Raw genomic sequence first — 22103 nt, forward strand, 5'->3', positions numbered from 1 at the left:
ATGCTGCTGTTTCTAAAGCTTTAAATTTCATTGGTGTTTTTTCCTTGTCACACGCTTTTCGCCTGCACGTCATATCAGGCTTGGTTTCTCAAAAATGTTTGCTCCCACTCCCCTCCTGACCAATTTAATGTGATGGGTTTCTACAAGGATGATTTTTGACAGTGATTTCAACCTGTTTTGTTATTGTTACTAAACAACATTTTGTAAACTATGAGGTCCACAACCTCACCATGTGCTACTATTGTTCATTTCCATCTGCATCATTTGTTTTTTCATTCCTGTGTTGTCTTAGGTTAACACAGTTCTTAGTTCCAATTATTATTTTAAATTAACACCTTTTCACTGAATTTTGTCGCAGTGAGTTGTTTTTTGCTCCGCATATTGATGTAAATATTGTATATTTGTGCTAATTTTGTTTCTGTCTAGGCTCTCTTTTGTTTGTTTTTTCATTTGCTCCTTCATTATGTTTTTTAGCATTTTTTCAACTTATATTATGTAAATTATTTCAAACTCCCCTCATTTTTCACTGAAGATGGCTCAAACGAGCTGAAACATGTTTGAATTTGTTTACTCCGTCTAATGACGGAATATTTATTGTATTGAATTAGGAGGATACTCTAATTTTTCACCTTTGTAAAGTACTGTCTACTGTTCGAAACTTCTCACTAATCATATCCATGTACTTCTGTCTAATTTCCTCGCCCTGGAGATTTTCTACCCTTATTCATTTGCAGGCAGATAACACTTTCTCTACCCCAGGCCTAGAGATACTTAGTTCACTACAGATCAGATAGTGGTCAGTATCATCGAAAAATCCCCGGAAAACTCGTACATTCCTAACAGATTTCCTGAATTCGAAGTCGGTTAATGTATAGTCCATTATGGGTCTGGTACCCCTAGCCTCCCATGTGTAGCGGTGAATAGCCTTATGCTTGAGGAATATATTCGTAACTGCTAAACCCATACTAGCACAGAAGTCCAGCAAACGCTTCCCATTCCCATTAGCTTCCATATCTTCCCCACATTTACCAATCACCCTTTCATATCCTTCAGTTCTATTCCAAACTCTCTCATTGAAATCTCCCATTAGCACTATTCTATCCTTGCTGTTGACCCTGACCACGATGTTACTCAATGCTTCATAAAACTTGTCAACTTCATCCTCATCTACACCCTCACATGGTGAATACACAGAGACAATTCTAGTCCTAATTCCTCCAACTGACAAATCTACCCACATCATTCGCTCATTTACTTGCCTAACAGAAATTATGTTGCGTGCAATGGTATTCCTGATAAAGAGCCCTACGCCAGACTCTGCCCTTCCCATTCTAACACCCGTCAAGTACACTTTATAATCTCCTATATCTTCCTCGTTATCTCCCCTTACCCGAATATCACTTACTCCTAGCACATCCAGATGCATCCTCTTTGCTGACTAAGCCAGTTCTACTTTCTTTCTTCCATAAGCCCTATTAATATTGATAGCTCCCCATCGAATTCCATTTTGTTCACCAAACTGTTTCCAAGGAGTCCCTCGCCTGTCAAATGAGAGTGGGACTCCGTTACTCCCATAGGTCCGAGGCTTGCTTAAAATGTTCTGAGCTCAGTAAATTCATGAAGCAGGATGCTACCCTACATGCACATAATCCAAGTGAGGATCTCTCCTCTAAGGGGTTATGGACCATGGGTGAATTGTATAGTCCTAGCCACCTGAGCACAAAGAGGGCCATGACTCAGAATATGTCCGAGATGCCAACTCCCATTCCATAGCAACTGGTATTCCGACTCTCAGGACCACTTACTAGGCCACTCAGCCGTTGCCCATGGTTCATGAATTAGGATGTGACTACAATAACCCGCACCATGAACCATGATTATACAATTGCAAAATAATTTGGTATTTGACTATACACTATGAAAGTAACAGACACCAGACAGAAATACACCGACACATTTACTGAGTGAGACTGCGAGATTGATGAATGTGCGCGGCAAGAGGGTAAATTATACCTCAGTGTTCGTGACCTTGGACAAATATATACCACTGCTACCTTTCCTTACAGCACCTGCTACACGCTGCTGCGCTGTATGAATCAGCTAGATGCAATGAACGACATTTTGTGCGTATTTCCATTATTTTTCTGAATACTTAAAGAAATGAAAGGAAAGGGCGTATGGCTTTTAGTGCCGGGAGTGTCCGAGGACATGTTAGGCTTGCCAAATTCAGGTTTTTTGATTCGACTCCCGTAGGCGACCTGCGCGTCGTGATAAGGATGACATGATGAAGACAACACAAACACCCAGCCCCCATGCCAGCGGAATTTAAAAAATGATGGTTAAAATTCCTGGCCCTGCCGGGAATTGAACCCGGGACCCCTGTAACCAAAGGCCAGCACGCTGACCATTTAGCCATCGAGATTAAAAAAATTAAAGGAAGGAATTAGCTGAAAAACAATAGGGATTATACCAATTCATTTTTTTAAATATAATTTCTAGTTTAAGACGATATTTAATAACTAGGGCCCGGATTTCTGGGTTTTAACCTATTTTTTTCCTCGCTATTTAATTCACAAATTTTGATATATTTGTTCATTTCACACTTCCTGGAGCAGAATATGTGAATTTCATTGCACCTAAAAAAACCTATACGAGGGGTTGACACCTAAAATAACCTAAATAGCTGTTTTACCTTCTTCAAATAAAGAATGTCATTTTCCCTGCATTGTAAAATTAATTCCACTGCAATTACAAGCAGTAGGTTGGAGATAGTTCATGTTACTACCATTAAATGCAGCACATCCCATGCTTCCCACTACATGTGTGACATCTGGTGGCTTCTTGATGCATCTGATAGGTCAGGAGGAATGTAAACAGTTTCGCCTCCAGTTGTCCATAGAGAGTACAGCCAGCAGAGTGTGTGGTGACTGGTTCCTGCAGTATTTTCTAACCGTAATTGTTGTATAGCGAAACAATGCCTAAATCGTACTTATTGAGAAAATGGATTGCTACAGATGGACACTTCACTACAGACGGTCGAGTAGTCGTCTGTCAGGCATGCTCCAAAGAAGTAAGTTTCCCGTAACTGATCTAAAACCCGCATTGCAATACTTTAGCTCGCTTACTGAAAAGTACTTAGTTTTGGATTCTTTATTTCAGGTTAAATGTGAGCAGAAATCCCATCTTGAGCAGCATAAATCTGCAGCTGCTCACATGGCTAGGAGAAATAAGTCCAGCAACAACAGTAAGCAAACGTTTATTTTTTCCACAATTGGCAAGTCTGAAGATAACTTTAACTTTCGCCTATGTCTGGCGTTGGTGTCTGCAAACCTCCCATGGAACGTGCTAAGTAACCTGACCAAGAAAACATTCTTAGGGGATATCAGTGGCCGCAGTATACCTAATCCATCCACTTTAAGGAAGAATTATTTGCATCCTGTTTACCAGAAGACATTAGATGAAATAAGAGATGATATAGGCGATCACTATATTTGGTGTTCTGTCGATGAAACATCTGACAGTTGCAGTCGCTTCATTGTGAATGTGGTAGTAGGTAAGCTGGATCAAAATGAACCAGGCAACGCTCATCTAATTCTTTGTAAAGAAATAGAACAAACTAACAACAGCACAATAGCCTGCGCTGTGAGGGATCCTTTACGCATATTGTGGCCAGCAGAGAATCAAGATGGTAAGTTCCTTTTGTTAGTGACAGACAGTGCTGCCTACATGTTGAAGGCAGGGCAGGTTCTAGAGTCCTTCCACCCGAGCATGCTACACGTTACGTGCTTGGCCCACGGCTTGCACCGCCTTGCGGAGGAGATTAGAAGCAACTTCAGTGACGTCAACAGCGTGGTTTCTTCAGTCAAGAAAGTTTCCCCAAAGCCCCAACACGTATACAGTTGTTTAACCTTCCAGCAGGCGCGTGGGCGGCAATTTGGCTGCCTTTTGGGGAAAATCACAAGATTGTGCCATTCATGGACAACTAGACAGGCGGGACCCCCGGTTATTCTTTAATTACTCATCTTTACGCGAGACAGCGTTTTCATACTTTTTCCAGTCGGTACCGATCAGCCGCTGTTCAGCTTCTAAGTGGTACCTGCCCTTGTCGTTCGAGTCAGGCGGCCAGTCTGCCGCCACGCCCAAATGAAACATGTAAGTAAATATATTTCGTTCATGTGTGCGCGCGTGAGAGAGGAATGTTTTCTCTTATGCATAGTGTTAAAATATATTTATATTTTGATGTTTGCTTAGTTTTCTGTTTGGTTCACCCCTTTTTCCTATTGTTTCTCTTCAATAATATTGACGTAATTATGTCTTATTACGCGTTTCAGGGCACGATACAATGATCCTGATTCTATTCTCTGAATTCTTGATGAATTGGAAGAAGAAGAAACGAATGAAGGAGAAGATGTTTGGGACGATCCTAATGATATTGATTTCAAACCCGAAGTTATCGAAACGGACAGTAGTGACTTTGAAGTTGAGATGGACAGGGCTGATGATGTAAGCGATGACGACCGTGATGGCAGCACCCTACGTTTCTGCATTGGAGACATTATAGGCAAAAAAATCCCATAGGAAGTAGTACAAAAAGAAAAGCAAAGAACTTGATAAAAACAAGCTCGCCAGTGTAAAACTGAACTAGAATGCTTTTTCACCATAATAAATTCAAATAGGGTCTATGAAATTGTTAGACATACACATACGTTTATTGACAGGGTAAAAGTGCAACATGCAGAAGGTCGAGAGAGATTTTGGAGAAACAACAAGATCGGAAATTTTAGCTCTTTTAGGTGCCTTGTTCATGATAGCCGTGAAAGGAGTAAACCGCACAAACTTATTGGAATTGTTTACTACCAACGGAACGGGAATGATAAAACTGCGGGCTAACTTCAGTGAACGTCACTTTCGATTACTGTTAAGAAGTCTTTGATTTGATGACGTAAAAGAAAGGGCGGCCATTTAGCCACCGCGCGCCTGCCTGGGAGATCCAGGTATGCGCACCCGCTGGAAGGTTAAAGAGAAACTACCAACAACACCTCTTCCACCTGAGCCGATACTTACCCGCTGGGGAACTTGGCTGTCTGCTGCTATTTACTAAGCTGAGCACCTAGAAGAAATTTAAAATGTCGTCAATGACTTGGATGAAACAGAAGCTTCCTGCATCGCAAAGGCCAAGAAATCGCTAGAGTGCCCGACCCTCGTCGCTTCCCTAGCATATATTAAGACACATTTTTGTTTTATACCAGAAGCTATTCTCCAGTTGGAAAGTGCAACCATGCCACTCAAAGATTCCCTGGATATCATTGGCAATGTTTCCAGAAGTGAAAGACCTGGGCCACTGAGAGTGGCATGTTCTTCGAAGCTGCAGAAGATTCTTCAACACAATCCCAGGTTTGAAGATATGAAAGTCATCAATTCAGTATTACAGGGTGAAAAGTATTCAGGAAAATTACCCCTACAATCTAATGCATTAGCATCTATGTACTACACTCCAATGACGTCATGTTCCATTGAAAGACCTTTTTCGTCATATAAGAATGTGTTACGTGACAACAGGAAATCATTTACGCCAGACAATTTGGGTATGTACGTTGTTATTTACTGCAATGCCAAAAAATAACTTACAAAGGAAACAGTACAGTGTATTCTCTGTGTATTTTTATGAATATGACAATGTAAACTTTTGTGAAATAAGTACATAAATAAATTTTACAGAACTACGAAAACCAAAAAAATATTGCTAACTGGAGGCAAAAACTTAAAATAACCTATTTTAAGAATTCAAAAAACCCAAAGTGAAGGTTTATGCCACCTAAAAATATGGGCCCCATTAATAACTCTTGGGTTCTTCCTTCTCTCGAAACTTAAAATAGGCCAGGTGGCTAATCGCCACTACTGGTTGGAATGAGTGGTATTCTTGGAAGTAGTAAGTATTCACCTTTATGAGATCCAATTAGAATTGTTGCTTCAATTAGAATGTTCATCAATTTTTTGACTACTACGTGTGCCATTGCATAACTTTGGCTGAGTTATGTTTTGGAGTAATATAATAAATTGGCACTCCAATTTTCAAATTCAGAATGTGTGACAGTAATTCGGGAACATCGAGAGAATTAAGAAATTCTGTTGGATAATTCACTACTTCACTTTGGTTCATCATGGAGTCTGTTGAGTTGTAACGTGCAAATGATAACTACGTCTTTCTTACAACACTTTATTACTACTACACACAAAACAAAAGGGAATCTACAAGCGTAAAACTCCACTTAGTTACTAGTCTGTCCGGTAGGTGTCGTTTGCTTGTACATTCAAACCTCAACATCCTCCCCACCCTGGTCGATTTCGAGAGGAATCACCAGTTGCACCGGTCGGCTGATTCTTGAACCATCTGGCAGGCGCAGGATGGCTGTCCTAACTCGGCCGTCTCTTCCCTGAAGAACTTCGTCGACTCGGGCTCTTTTCCACATATGGCTAGGCAGGACGTCTTCTTGTAAGAGGGCAACATCTCCTACTCGAAGTCTCGGATGTTTACCAGTTGGAGACTTGACCTCATGGTAGTTCCGCAGCTGAAGGAGGTATTCCTTTTTCCACCTTCGCCAAAAGTCTTCAACCATTTTCATCTTCGTGCGAAATTTCCTTGTAAGGTCTTTCTTATTTACTGGCTCAGGTCCAACTGGAATTGTAGTGAGTTTCTCGCTGTTGAGGAAATGTGAGGGTGTTAACACTTCAGAGTTACTTTCGTCTTGAACAATGGGACGTGAATTCAGGGTGGCTTCAATGCTGATTAGAACTGTGCGGAGACCCTCTTCATCGACCTGTAAGCGACCTAGAACCTTTCTAAGGCAGTGCTTAGTGGAGCCAATAATTCTCTCCCACCTTCCTCCCCACCAAGCCGCCCGTGGAGCTATAAACTTCCACGTCACATTGTGATGTGCCATATATTCATGAGTCTTCGGACTGCTGAGCACGTCTGAGAGTTGGAGTTCTCTGTTCGCTGCTTGGAATGTTTGGGCATTGTCGGTATATATAGTGTGTGGGACACCTCGTCGTCCTACGAAGCATTGAAAGGCCATTAAGAATCTGTCGGTTGTTAAGTCCGCTGAGAGTTCCAGGTGTATAGCTCTCACAGTTGCACACGTGAACAGAACGATGTAAACCTTCTTGGTCGTGTTCTCTGACTTGACATAGAGTGGGCCTGCGAAGTCGATTCCGGTCACAGTAAATGGTCGATTAGGACGGACGCGATCTAAAGGCAATGGGGCTTCTACCTCCTCACACCTTTTCTTGTGGGATATTTTGCACGGCAGGCATCCATGCAACACCCTTTTGATGATTTGGCGGGCTCGTAGAATCCAAAATTCATTGCGAAGTTCCGTGAGTATTATGCGTACGCCCAAGTGATGGAGTCTGATATGGGTCTGCCGAATTAGCAGGTGCGTGAAAGTGTGCGATCCATCCAAAAGCACTGGGTGTTTCTCAGCATTTGTCAAGTCTGCAAACTGTAGGCGGCGACCAAGACGAATAATACCATCTTGTAAGCAGGGATTGAATCGCAAAATCTTGGATGATTTTGGCAACTGATGATTTTTCTTCAAGGCTGCCAGTTCAGCAGTGAAGCATTCCTCTTGAACCTGACGTATCCAATACACTCTGGCATTTTCGATACCTTCGGCAGTTAAATAATTTCCGCTGCCCTTTTGTTTCTTCTTCATACACGTAACAAAACGTAGGACCCATGCGGTAACGTGTAATAACTTCCAGTACGAACTGAAACGTGACGCGAGGAGCAATGGTTCTGGAGCTGTGGCTACTAGGACTTGAGACGTCTTCTTTTCTTCTAGCAGAGTCATGTCCGGGACAGTGACGTCACGGGGCCAGGAGTTTGGATGTTCGGCAAGCCAAGAAGGTCCTTGCCACCATGAATCCCTTGAAGCTAGATCTTGGGCTGTAATTCCTCTGGAGAGGCAATCAGCAGGATTGTCGATGCCGGGGCAGTGTCTCCACTGACTGGACACGGTATATGTCTGAATTTCTGTCACACGGTTGCAGACAAAGGTCTTCCAGCGGTTTGGATTGTTGCGGATCCATCCTAATGTGAAGGTTGAGTCACTCCATAAGGTGGCACAAGAGGACTCAACTCCAGTCTCTTGGCAAAAGTAGTGAAGAAGACGGGATCCAAGCAAGGCTGCAAGCAATTCCAGTCTGGGGATTGTGACTTTCTTCACGGGCGATAATCGGTTTTTACTGCAAACCAGCGTGACGGAAGAAGTGTTTTTGGAAGTCATCCGAACGTACAGCGCAGCACCATATGCCCTTTCGGAAGCATCACAAAACACGTGCACGGATAAATCGTCGTTAAATTTAGATATACCAATCCATCTTGGAATGCGGATGGAAGACAAATACGGCAGGTTAGATGTCCAAGCTTGACACCTCTGGCTTAGGACAGTTGGGAGAATTTCATCCCATTGCAGTCCTTTGCACCAAGTGTCTTGGAAGAGGATCTTGCCGGTGATCAGGACGGGGGAAAACAGATATAGAGGGTCGTAAATTCTGGCAGTAACTTGCAGAAGGGTGCGTTTAGTTGCTGGCTGGTCAAGTAGTACGGCGGTCATATCGTCTGGAGTTGCGAAGAGGTAGTCAGATTCCGTATTCCAATTAACACCAAGGACTCGTGTTTCCGATTTCACCTCTCGACCTTCTGCTCTCCAGATGGCTCTCAGTGGCTCTGAATTTGTAAACCATTTTGACAAAGGAAGTTTGATGTGTCGAAGTCGTACATAAAGGTACAACCATCCAGGAGTGCTGCTGCAGTGGGATATTTCTCCTGATGCAGTGTAACCAGTTCTCGTAGAGTAGTGGACAGAAGGAAGGGGCTGCAGGTAAGTCCAAACGGTAATCGAGTGAAGCGATACGTTATGACGTCCCTGGTGATCTGGTACGTGCCATCAGTGGTGGTTTGGACTCTGTACCACAGGAATCTTGTGAGATCTCTGTCGTTTTCATCTAGGGATAGCTGTAGAAAGGCTTGACTTCCATCGCAGACAATGGCACTTGGACGCATTCGAAAACGGAGCAACGTCGCTAGAATTTCAGGCAGCAGATGTGGTCCCATCTCTAGGGCATCATTTAATGCTGGTTGGCCTCGTTCATGAGAAGAGGCATCGAACACGATCCTCCATTTTATGCCCTCTCTCTTTTGCTTCTTCACAGCGTGATGTGGTAAGTAGAAGACGTTTCCGGGAGTCTCATACGTCGGAGCTATTTCTACTTGTCCCTTAGCTATGTAGTCCAACATGTGCGTGTGGTACATAGTTTGGAAGTCCACATCTTGATCCAATCGTTTCTCAAGGCTCTGAAATCTTTTCTCAGCTGTTGACCGGTTATCAGACAAGACGATGTCCTTTTTTCTTGGAAGTGATACAACTCTTCTTCCGTCTAGGATCCGGTGTGTCTCATGAAATTTGTGAAGGATAGCGGCATCTGTATCGTTCAGTGTCCTGTCTTGTGTATCGCGAATGTCAATTGTTTCCAGATCCCAGAATCTTCGCATGGTTTCTGCAGATATCTCACTATTAGTGACTGAGACGTGGTGCGTCGTAACCTGATTTACTGAAGCTCCAGACCGGTTTCCCATTAGTACCCAGCCGAAGACTGTAGGTAGCAGTACGAGGGAAGGCGTGATTGACATCGGTTGTTCCAGTTTTACAATTTTCCAATAATGGTCCACGCCGATTAGTATTTCAATATAGTATAGATAAGAAATGTGTTTTTCCACCAATCAATACACAATTTATTTTAATAGATTAAACTGGTACCGGTTTCGGCTCTTTAACGGCCATCATCAGCTAGTACATGATTTGTTTCAGCCATTAGACAATTCACAAGTTGTTATTGTATTAGGCATCCGGATGTCTAATGGGGGATGGAAATGTATACAATAGCATATAATTAAAATATCAGTAGTCAGGGTAAAAAGTTACAAATTAGAACATGAGTATGTAAAACATATTAAAACACACAGGCCACAAGAGCTTTAGCGGAAGGCAGGCCGGGGTTCATATTAATTAATCTCGTTTTTTCTTGGTCTGTAAACAGGAAGCTCTCCCCAAAATCCATAAGACCGGCGTCCCCATACGCCCCATCATCAACTATAGACCTAGCCCATTATATAAATTGGCCCAATTCATACAAAAATTTCTTAGTAAAAACTATAAATTTCAGTCGAAAAAATCCGTAAAAAACACCATCGAACTAATCGAAAAACTGAATAAATTTGATATACTACCATTTCACACCCTTCACTCATTCGATATTAATAACATGTATCCCAGTATCAACACCAAAAAACTCTTTCCCATAATACAAAAAAAAACCTAAAAACATATAGTGGGCTAAGTAAACTAGAGATCCAAGACTTCATGCAGGTCCTAAAACTCGTTATACATAACAACTATTTCGCATTTGACAAATGCATTTACCAACAAGATGGACTGGCTATGGGGTCGCCAGCCTCAGGAATTTTGGCTGAAATTTACATAGATTTCCTAGAAGACACTGCAATTAATACCAATAACACTTTTTCAAATATACACTTCTGGTCTAGATATGTCGATGATACTCTGGTCATTCTAGATGACAGAACGGTTAATGCAGCTACCACCCTTAATAACTTAAACAAGATTGATACTAACATAAAATTTACATTAGAATCCGAGTCCAATAACTCGATCAATTTTTTAGACCTTACAATTAAAAGACTTCCTTCTTCTTTAGAATACAATATCTACAGAAAACCAACCCAAACAGCGACTACTATCAGAAATGACTCCACACATCCACACGCACATAAATGCGCCACTTACTATAGTATGGTAGACCGTGCACTAAAAATACCGTTATCCAAGGAAAACCTAAAGAAGGAATTGAACACCATTCGTGCCATTGCTAAATTCAACGGTTATAACACCTCATTCATAGAACGCATCATTAACAAATGTAAACATAGACTAAAGACAACATTAACCAAAGAAAGACCTAACCCTGCCCTATTCGCCACCTTCACCTTTAACGAAAACATACACAGTGTAACGAACGTTTTCAAGAAACATAATATTAAAATTTCTTACAGAACCAGCAATAGAAACATAGATATAGTTCACAATTCCAAATCAGTTAACAGGTCTGACATTTACGCAAAGTCAGGCGTTTACAGTTTTCAATGCAATAACTGTTTTTCCTCATACATCGGACAGACCGGGCGCAGCTTCAAAGTTAGATACTTAGAACACGTCAATGCCATCAGATATAATAGATTTTCCGCAATAGGCCAACACATACATGACTTAAAGCATAATTTTACTACCATAGAACAAGACCTAGAAATTCCCAAAAACATAAATAAAGGCCCTTTACTCGACGTTACGGAGAACTGTTTTATTCACCTAGACCAATTTTTTAACCCTAATTTAAATCTTAACGAAATCTCAGAAAAATCCAATATCCTTTTCGACTTCCTAATCGAAGTCTTTAGAGGTATAAAAACCACGGGAGGAAAATCGATCTTTCACGCTCTCCACAGCACTCTTTTACGTCCCACACCACTACCACTTCGCCCTCCTGACCCGCCTTAAACTCCGCCTCCCTACCCCTCTCCTCTCCACTTCCCCTCCCTCCCCCTCCCCTTTCCACTCCTCTCACTCTACCTTTGCTACCCAGTCACACCCATCTCACTTGTCCACAACTCTTCTCACACTATACACACAGCACGCTGAACAAGGTGAGTCTCATATCCTATCATCCTTGGCCGCGACTCCATTTAGACTTCCATTTCACTAACTTAGTTTTTCTTTCCTTTCTTTTAAGACTCACCACCCTTGTTGAGCTGAGACTAATTTGAAGATCAACCTTATTCAATCGCTAACATCAGGTGTCCCGGCCTCGACTAAATCTTTTTGTTGGTATTGCCAACCTCACATAACAACGGACCTGGACTTATGTATCTTAATTGAACATCAGAAGAGTAGACAATTTTACTACATTGTTTTTACTACATCATTTTATTATCACATTCAGACTTTTATGTTCAAAGCATCAGATCAATTTTATGCACAATACTTACCCATCAAACTACTACGCTTTTATGTGTCACATCACATCATCATATTTTACTCAATTTCTTCTAGCCTTTAAGGAGAAAAGCAGTCTATCATTTGTATTCAGCCATGCAAGAGTTATTAATGCATTTTTATGATATGTACTTTGCCCATTTGTGATTTTTGTAGCTGATGATGATGCAATAAACGTCAAAACCGGTTCTAATAATTTAATAAATAATATGTTGTGAACATCTTATACAACACGTTTTGTATTGAAAAGGTTGAACCTTCCTTGATATTTTAATTGTGAAGCAAGCTTGTGTTGTTGATATTCAGTGCAAGACAAGTAAAGAGATCAGTATTAAACACTCATCACGGTCACACTTCTTGTGTAAGTTCTAGTTTACATCCAACTTGAAGAATGCATAAATTCACGAATATTGATTAAGATGTAAAAACCTCAAAAAAAGTTTATAAGGGCTTGCTGTTCAATATTTTTGAAAACTGTTTCATCCACCTGGATCAAAACTTTGATGATGATGATGATGATGATGATGCTTGCTGTTTAAAGGGGCCTAACATTGAAGGTCATCGGCCCCTAATCAAAACTTTAATCCCAATTTCAACCTTAATGAGATATCAGAAAAAGCAATTCCTATTTTCAATAAGAACAAATTAGCATATTTACTCGTGTATTGGACCTCCTTGGCTTTTAGAGATGAACAAAATGAAAAAAAAAAATAATAATCTGACATACAAACGTAATAATACAGAACAGAATTATTCCGCTTTGAAGCGGGTACAAAACACGCGTCGAATTCATGCGGTACACATGCATTTCATAGTTAAGAAATGTCCGCCTCTGTAGCGTAGGCCTGCTGCAGCTCTGATTACGTCACACAAATTTTTTGATTTAATTATGCCATTAAGGGTTCTTGTGTTGTAAGAAATACTGCAGCGTAAGAGCTAGTAGACAATTTAGAAGACCATTAGCTGCTTTTCAACAGGATCAACAAATAAAGCAAGGATTTGGCCTTAAAACAAACACTCTGAAAGAAAATTCATGGTAATATGCACAGAAATATCATTGAAAGGGTAGCTGCTTCAAACCATGTGAATCAACAGCTGGAAAATAATTTCTGTGAGCTGAGAACCGAGGTCAGTGAGTGAACCTGACTATTTCTTATACCACTGTAGAATGTATGCAGTAAACTATGTTACTGTGAAGTACCTAGGATACCGGCTAACCCAAGAATGTAGAGATCAATACCAAAAGCCACAGGATTTAATATGAATAAGGATGGATATTTGACACAAATTAATTTACACATCAACAGTGCAATAATGAAGATATGATTAAATACAACCGACTAGCACATGATAATTGAAGGAATATGTGAGTAGATTAACTATAATAAAAACTTACTTGATTATCACCTTCCTGTTCAGTAGAGCTGACTCTTTTACATATACTACTTTCCAATTCCAATGAAGAAGTGACCGGAGATGGTAACAACTCAAAAGCATAAATACTACGATTTATATCATTTACATAGCGTAGAAGAGAGTTGTCATCCTAAAAATAAAGAAATATATCAATCAGTAATCTGCAAAAAAATTTACAAATTGTTTAGCAAAACAAGAAGATATTGATGAAAAATTTACAATTACCTGATGAAGAACAGTGTCTCCTTTCTGTACTTAAAGAATTAGGTCTAGTCAACAAAACAACACCTCATTAGGGAAACTCTCACTAATACATTTTCCAAAGTCAAATTCAAGGGAGAATTGTTGGCTCCTTTTGAGATCAAAACTGGTGTCCGACAGGGTGACGGACTGTCCCCATACTGTTCAATTGTGCCTTGGAGAAGGTAGTCAGAGAATGGGGTAAGACAACCAGTGGTGGAATTCGATTGGGATTGGTAAACAAGGATATCAAGATCAAATGTTTAGCTTTCGCAGACGACATGGCCTTACTAGCTGAGACGTGGGAGGAAGCGAAGGAGCAGTCCTTCAAACTGCTGAAACAAGCAGAGAAGGTAGGTCTCAAAATTGCCTTCGGAAAGACCAAAATAATAACCACCATTAAGAATCCTCCAAAATATTTGAAAGTGGGGGAACAAAAAAATAGAGATTGTCACAGATAACACATACCTTGGCGAATGGATCAGTTGGAATGGACTTGAGAAGAAAGCTATGGAATCTCGATAAACCAAAATAGAAACAGCCTTCCAAGTTATGAAAGACACCTATAACAAAAAATTCCTCTCCCGGAATCCCAAGATCAGATATTATAATACAATAGTCAAGCCTGAAGCCCTTTATGCTGCAGAAACACTGTCTATAACTAAATATGGTCCGATAGAAAAGCTGGAGATAAGGAAAGGAAAATACTACGAAAACTTCTAGGCCTCAAATTCCATAACAACGAACTTTCACACATCAGCAATGAGACCCTGTATAGGAAAACAGAAAGGATTTCAGACACAGTAAGGAAAAGGAGAATTGACATTCTATGATGATGATGATGATGATGATGATGATGATGATGATGCTTGTTGTTTAAAGGGGCCTAACGAGGTCATCAGCCCCTAATGGTGTGAAATGAAATGACAAATTAAAAGTTCAAAATCATCCAGTGACCAAAATAAAAAAATGTCATGAAGAATGAATGGATGGACATGAAGTTAAAACAATCAGTGGATCCGACTCAAAAAACTATCATAAATAATAGTACTTCTGACCAAGGGACCACTTCTAAAGCACAATCCTGAATCGAGGATGCTTGATGTCTAAAGGGGTCCAAAATCCAGGTCAAAGGCCCCTCAGAATGGTACTTATTGCTAGTAAAATAGAGCCATGGTATGTGTCATGTTGGGGTACTAATCAAAAGGAGCGAAGACCCACGGTGTTCCACACATGAGGGTACTACTCACAAGTATTGTACGTCGTACAGGTAATTCTGACCTATGGTGTTTCTCACACAATGCCGCCACTTATAGCCAATGCAAACCGATGGGGTTCCTCACCTAGGTGTACTAATCACGGGAGCCGGTATTCCCATGGTGTTCCTCACATAGTGGATACTAATCACAGGCAATGCAGATCCATGGTGTTGCTCATGTAGTGGTACTAATCACAGGCAACGCCCAGACCGTGGTGTTCCTCACATGGGTACAACTCACGGGTTCTGGAAACCCACAGTCCACCCCCACTGCTGCTACTAAGCACAAACCTATTTCGTACCTAATATAGTGGTACTACTCGCAAGTAAAGGCGACCCATGGTGTTTCCCACGTGATGGTACTAATCAAAAGTAGTTTCATGGTTCTAAGACAATCGTCCCTTGGTCGCCCCTTTTAGTCGCCTCTCACGACAGGCAGGGGATACCGTGGGTGTATTTTCCTTCTGCGCCCCCCACCCACAGGGGGTAGAGAGAGAGAGAGAGAGAAAAGAAGAAAAAGAAGGGATCCGTCACTTCGAAAAATGAAGTAATGGACGAAGAAAGGCAAGGGCCACGAAGGGTGTGAAAATGAAAAACTCCCTACGCCTCGAATGCTCTAATACCGTTGGGGTCAGAAAAGAAAAAGAGTTGACCAAGGGAGGTCGGGCAGGATAGACAAAAGTGAGGAGCCTGGCACAAGTAAGTGGAAGCAATGCCAAGACTCAGCTAAGGGGCCCGTGGTCGCCAATCCACACTCCCAAGTTGAGAGTCCCTTGGGCCCCTTTCAGTCGCCTTGTACGACAGGCAGGGAATACCGTGGGTGTATTCTACATGTGCGTCCCCCACCTGCAGGGGGTAGTGTGTTTGGTCCGCGAGAGGTATTTTATTTCCCTCAAGTCCGCCGGCAAGCCGGTTACGACCCCCCTATCCGCCACCTGGGATGTGCAACATGGGAGTATCACCTCTCCCCCTGCTACGCCAGCGTAGTAGGTTCGTTGCACATCCTAAGAATGGATGCGAAAAGGATAACTAAAAGAATGCCTGGAAGGCCTTACATCTAATTATTTCCAGAATAAGAAAACCAAGCCAAATTGGTTTAAGGAAACTGAGAAAGACCTATGAGAGTTCCAAATTACAGAAGAGATGCTTGTAGGTGGATCTGCGAAGAAAATAACCAAAGATAAAATAAAGAGTTTTCAGGACAGGGTGAAGCCCAAACGACTATACAGAATTTCTGAAGAAGAGAGGAAGGCAAGATCTGAAAGGATGAAAAAATACTGGGACAGGAAAACATAACTCACTAACCATTGATAGATCTATCGTATTTCAAAGTGAGTGAAACAAGAAGAAGAACAGAGTAGCTACTGTTGGATTTTTTATTATGGACACTCAAGTTTAAGCTTTAATTACAAATGAACCTATAGTCCTATTTCAAAATGAGTTATATCAATATTTTCCTTCTTTAATTCTGCTTTAGAGCATCTAAAACAAGTGTTTGTTTTTATAGTTCATTAATTCTTTGTTATTTGTGCTTGTAGGAAGTACTGTCCGGGTTTTTGGCTTCTTCTCTAGGAACCGCTCACTTAAAAATATATACATGGAAAACTACTTGTCTGACGGTAATGAAATTTTTGTATGTTACAGCCACATGTATTCGCAGTTAACTTTTTAATCACCCCCAAAAATGTTCTTAACATTTTTCTAAAGCAACTTTTTCTCAGCCCAGGGTAAACGTACAACATGATACTTGGGTTTGTTTTGAAGCACTCAGTCATTGCTATCAGAAACTACAACCACTGTAACCTTACAGTGTGATACTGAATTTATGAAGCATTATAATGATGAGAGATTGTGTGTGCACTGGACCATGCGATTAACAGTGTGCGGGGTGATGAAGCTACATAGAATCTCCCAGAACAGCCTGTGTTCTGATGTTAGCCACATGACTTCACGATGTCTCCAAGAGGCGAACTTAGAATAGTAATGAGTGCTATTTGTCTCCTTCAAAGTGAGGTGGAAATGTAGAGGACACAGGTTTCCTGTGTACCAGAAAGTGGCAGATTGTCTTGGATTATAATCCAATGATAATTATCATTGTCGTCAGAGACTAGGAGCCGCTTCAAAGGAGAATGATAAGAAATATATCTTCCAGGTCAAGAAAGAAGCAGTGTTTGAGGCCGGGACGTTGGAAAATCCAATTTGATGATTTTACTTTGGCCACAATATGAGGAAATATATGCAATTTTTACATTAATAAGGCATTCCCCACAATTAAAAGCCTCCGCCTAAACTGTCAGAATATATGAGGGATTTTCCTGATATGTCAATTTCTATGCTTTTGAAACTCTGGAAACAACGTAAAAACACACGCTAAGAAAATGGAAGACTACCAATGGGCAAAAGATGGACTGTCTGAAAATGTTGCTCATTTTTAGAGCCAGTCATAATCAACATAAATGACAGCAGTTCTGATTCATCAGAACATAGTGATTTTTCAGACGAAGAATATTGCTGGAATTAAATTTTGTAAAGATATGTAAATAATGTAAATAGTAATGTAAATAACCCTTGTAAAAATTGTACAGTGTGTGACATTTCTAAATTAGGAAGCCAACCATTTTTAAACCTGCAACTGAATGCTCAAAGTCCTTATGATAAAAGGTGATGGAAAGTGGAATTTGTACGAGGAAGTAAAATCAAAGTTTGAAAGTAAACAAAAAGCTGTGTTTGTTGCACGCTGTGTTTACTACAGAACGTGGCAACACTGTACCCGACTTCATCATCCCACCCGTTGTTAATCACGCAGTTCAGTGCGCACACAATTTCCCATCAATATAACTTCATAAATTCAGTACCACATTGTAAGGTTACAGTGGTTATAGTTTCTGATAACCACAATTGAGAGCTTCAAAACAAGCCCAAGTTCCCCCTTGTACGTTTATCTTGGGTTGAGAAACTGTTACTGTAGACAAATTATAAGAATTTTCTTTGGGATGGTTGAAAAAGAGTGTCATTTGAGTACTACATCACAAATACATGTGGCTATCTTATATAAAAATTTCACTACCATCAGACAAGTAGTTTTCCATGCATATAATTTTAAGCAAGCGGTTCCTAGAGAAGAAGCCAAAAACCCAAATAATATTTGCTAGAACCACAAATAAAAAATTATTAATGAACTTCAAAATCTCTAATGCAGAATTAAACAAGGGAAATATTGGTATAATTTATTTTGCAATATGCCTATCAGTTCATTAGTAAATAAAACCTAAACTCGAGTGTCCATAATTAAAAAATCTCACAGTAGTGGACTGTACAATAATAGCATATTTCTCCAAATCCAAGATGACGACTTTTTTTCTCAGAATCTCGTGAAGACCGGTCAGGTCAGGAATATCCTCCTACCGCATGTGAGAGTAGATGGTATAACCTGCGACTGTCTGGCCGAGGGTCAGGCGGCCATTACCAAACCTGACAACCAGAAGGGGGACCAACGGCTACGGGCGGAGGAGTTCCCCTTTTGGAGGCCAGATGAGGCCTTTGTGCAGGAAATAGCACATAAATTCATCAGAAATTGGCAGTCAATGGCTACAAAGGCAGAAGAAGTATCCTTGTAAACACCTCAACGGCGGAGTAGGCAGAGGAACTGCGAACCACAAACTGCTGCCTTGCAGATAGGGAGAGGACCCCAAAGGCTAAGGGAAGATACCTTGATAGAAAACGGGCTGGCGTGCTAGCTTCTGTAGGGCTAATAACCCATGTGGAGCGAAATGAACTATTCAGAGAAACACGAGAGGAGCCGGACGGATAACAAGGGAACAACCTGGCACAAAAAGGTATATGAGAACTGGTACTTGGAATGTGACCTTGCTGTCAGGGAAGGAGGTAGAAATAGTCGAAGAAATGGAAAAGTACAAGCTTGCCATACTTGGAGTCAGTGAAACTAAAGAGAAAAGGTAATGGCCAAATAAATGTGGATAAGGGACATGTAATGAGATACTCAGGAGTCAGCAGGAATGAACGGGCAAAAGAAGGAGTGGCCATCATTATGTCCAAAGCAGTGGAAAACAAAGTGACAGGATGGGAACCTATTAATCCAGGCTTATCACAGTGGATGTGGAACTAGAAGGAACTATTACGCTAGTGCAGGTCTATGCCTCCACTGAAGATGTTCAAGAAGTAGATAAGGAGCAATTTTATGTTCAAAATGCAAAAAGCTATAGACAAAGCCAGGGAAAGAAGTAGACATGTTATTGTGATGGGGGACTGGAATGCTAGGATTGGAAATAGGTTACGTCGAGGACATGGATGTATGGGCCAACATGGAGCAGAACGTACCATCAATACCAGTGGTGAAAGAATATTGGAATTCTGTATTGATAATGAGCTAAGGATTTGGCAACACCCTTTTCCCCCCATAAAAGTATCCATAAAATAACTTTTGAGGCAGTAGGCCGAGGAGCAAAGAGTTGTATTGACTACTTTTGTTACACTAAGAACATGACTTACGCAGCACTAGATGTAAGGGTCTTCTGCAGTGCAGAAATGAGTACAGAACATCGGCTTCTGGTTATGAAAACAAGGTTCAACGCTACACCCACACCCTCTCATCTTCGATTTGAGAAAATACGAATTTCTGCATTTACAGAGGAAGAGGTAAGGCAGAATTATGTTCAGAAGTTGGGGGGAAAACTTCAGGAAACAAAAAGAGAAGAACCTGAGAGAGGTTGGAACTTAGAAGAGAGATGGAGGGAATTTAAGACGAATATTATCAAAGTAGCAGAAGAGGTCTGTAGAAAAAGTACAGTAAACACACGAAGGAAACGAACAAAGTGGTGGTCTGAGGAAGTCAAGGAAGGTGTAAGGAGGATAAAGGTAGCTTGGAAGGAGTACATGAGAACAAGAAGGGTAGAGGACTGGAGGAATTATGTTGAAGCATGTAATGAAGCTAAGCGGCAAGTACAAGATGCAAAAGAAAGGAACTGGCAGGAATTTGGTGAGGAAATGGAATAAGAAGACAGAAATAATCAGAAGTTTTGGAAGATACTAAGATCCCTTCAAAGCAAAACTGGAAAGAGAATCAGAAACATTAAAGACAGGAACCAGAAGATCCAAACGAGGCCACGGGACACCCTTGATACATGGAGCACGTACTATGAGGATGTGTTCCGCTCAGACCAGAATCCACAAGACGACACCAGTAACGGGACAGAAGAAGAACTAGAAGAAGGGGAGACAATTATGCAGAGTGAAGTAAGAGAGGCTGTCACTGAAATGAAGGTGGGCAAGGCAGCTGGTTGGGATGGAATTTCACCGGAATTGATAAAGTATGGAGGAGAGGCTGTGGTGAAATGGATGACAAGGATATGCCAACAAGCACGGAGCATTCAGAAGATTCCAAAGGATTGGAAGAAGGGCAGTACTCTGGACTGTGCAAACTATCGAGCAATTTGTCTTTCCAGTGTAGCCGGAAAGATATACTCGGAGACAAGAAGTAGAGGAAAAGTTGGAAGAAGAACAGTGTGCTTTCAGGCCAAGTCAACAAACATACGACCATATATACACACTAAGAACCGTTATAGAGAAACGACTTAGTCGAGGGAAGGATGTTCTAGCTGCATTTGTCGACCTAAAGGCCGCATTTGACTCGGTCCCCAGGGAACAGCTTTGGGCAGCACTTGAAGACGAAAAGGTAACCAAGACTCTCTTATGCTGCATTAGGAGCATGTACAATAGAGTCCAAGGAGTGGTGAGAATGGCTGATGAATGCTCTAGGGAATTTGAAATGGTGAAGGGAGTAAAACAGGGTGATAGCTTGAGCCCTCTTATCTTTGTGATCTCCATGAACCAAGTCATTAAGCAGTGTAAAAGAAGAACTAAAAGAATTAAGGTTGGCAACTGGAACATGAGACCAATATATGTCCAATCCTTGGTCTATCAAGACAACATTCTGATTTTGGCTGGGAAAGAGGAGGATCTCCAACAAGCTCTTACTGAAGGGGCTTATGCCTTCCAGGGCTGTGAGGTGGAAATTCTCACCCCTACTAAAAACCAATCACACTATTAGGTATGCTTTATTTAGTGAACATATTTTCATTATCTTATCCTTGCTTTATCTTTGTAATTTTGATTTTTTATTACATCTTGCATGGTACCATTCTTCTTCAAAAGTTGCAGGCACTTAGGCATTCCAATGAATCACAACAGTTTTAGTAGACACTGTAACTAATGTACACTGTGAAGTTCTTCGTTCATCTAGAAAATTATTTTATTTGGTGACAGTTTAGTATAAGAAGACTATAATGTAATGAACAAACTGTATGAAGTCGTTTTCTACTGTGCAATGTAAAAAAATAAAATAAAATAAAAACTTTTCTTCATCCTGCATCTACATGTGTTATCAAGTACAATTGCTGAAGTCCTACAATAAGGACGAAACATGTACTGTACTTAAAAATGTGCGATTCATACATGTTAATAATATTAGTAGTAATAGGAATAATAATTTAAAGATTTTGAAAATCTGACTGGTACTGAATAAGGTGGAACCACAATCATTTCCTGTTGAGGTCATTTTATGAAACAAATGGTATCCAGAGTATCAGTGGACTGCATGATATACTAACAATGACAAATATTATTCTCTCAGGTGTATTTGTACCTATTATTATTATTATTATTATTATTATTATTATTATTATTATTATTATTATTATTATTGGTGTTATTTACTTTATGTCCCACCAACTACTTTTTATGATTTTTGGAGATATGAGGTGCCAGAATTTAGCCCTGCAGGAGTTCTTTTACGTGCCAGTAAATCTACCAACACGAGGCTGACATATTTGGGCACCTTGAAATACCACCGGACTGGGCCAGGATCGAACCTGCCAAGTTGGGGTCAGAAGGCCAGCGCCTCAACTGTCTGAGCCACTCAGCCTGGCCCTTACTATTATTATTATTATATATATATTGCGAATGAGCCCATTAGGACTACGCAAAGTACTTAGAGACAGGCATTTGCCTTTCTTTGTGCCCACACTTCCTTCATTCGTTTG

At 40.8% G+C, this 22103-nt stretch overlaps 1 protein-coding gene across 3 annotated transcripts in view; it reads right to left on the minus strand.

Annotated features, from left to right (window-relative positions):
• Positions 1-22103, minus strand: part of LOC136858382 (uncharacterized) — a 523023-nt gene that overhangs the window by 258577 nt on the left and 242343 nt on the right. For all 3 annotated transcript variants that reach the window (XM_067137884.2, XM_067137885.2, XM_067137886.2), the window contains exon 9: positions 13528-13677. In XM_067137884.2, the coding sequence (XP_066993985.2) occupies positions 13528-13677 (150 nt within the window). The remainder of the gene's footprint in view (positions 1-13527; positions 13678-22103) is intronic.

The sequence above is a fragment of the Anabrus simplex genome, chromosome 1 (assembly GCF_040414725.1).
Source record: "Anabrus simplex isolate iqAnaSimp1 chromosome 1, ASM4041472v1, whole genome shotgun sequence".
In the NCBI taxonomy this organism is placed as follows: domain Eukaryota; kingdom Metazoa; phylum Arthropoda; class Insecta; order Orthoptera; family Tettigoniidae; genus Anabrus; species Anabrus simplex.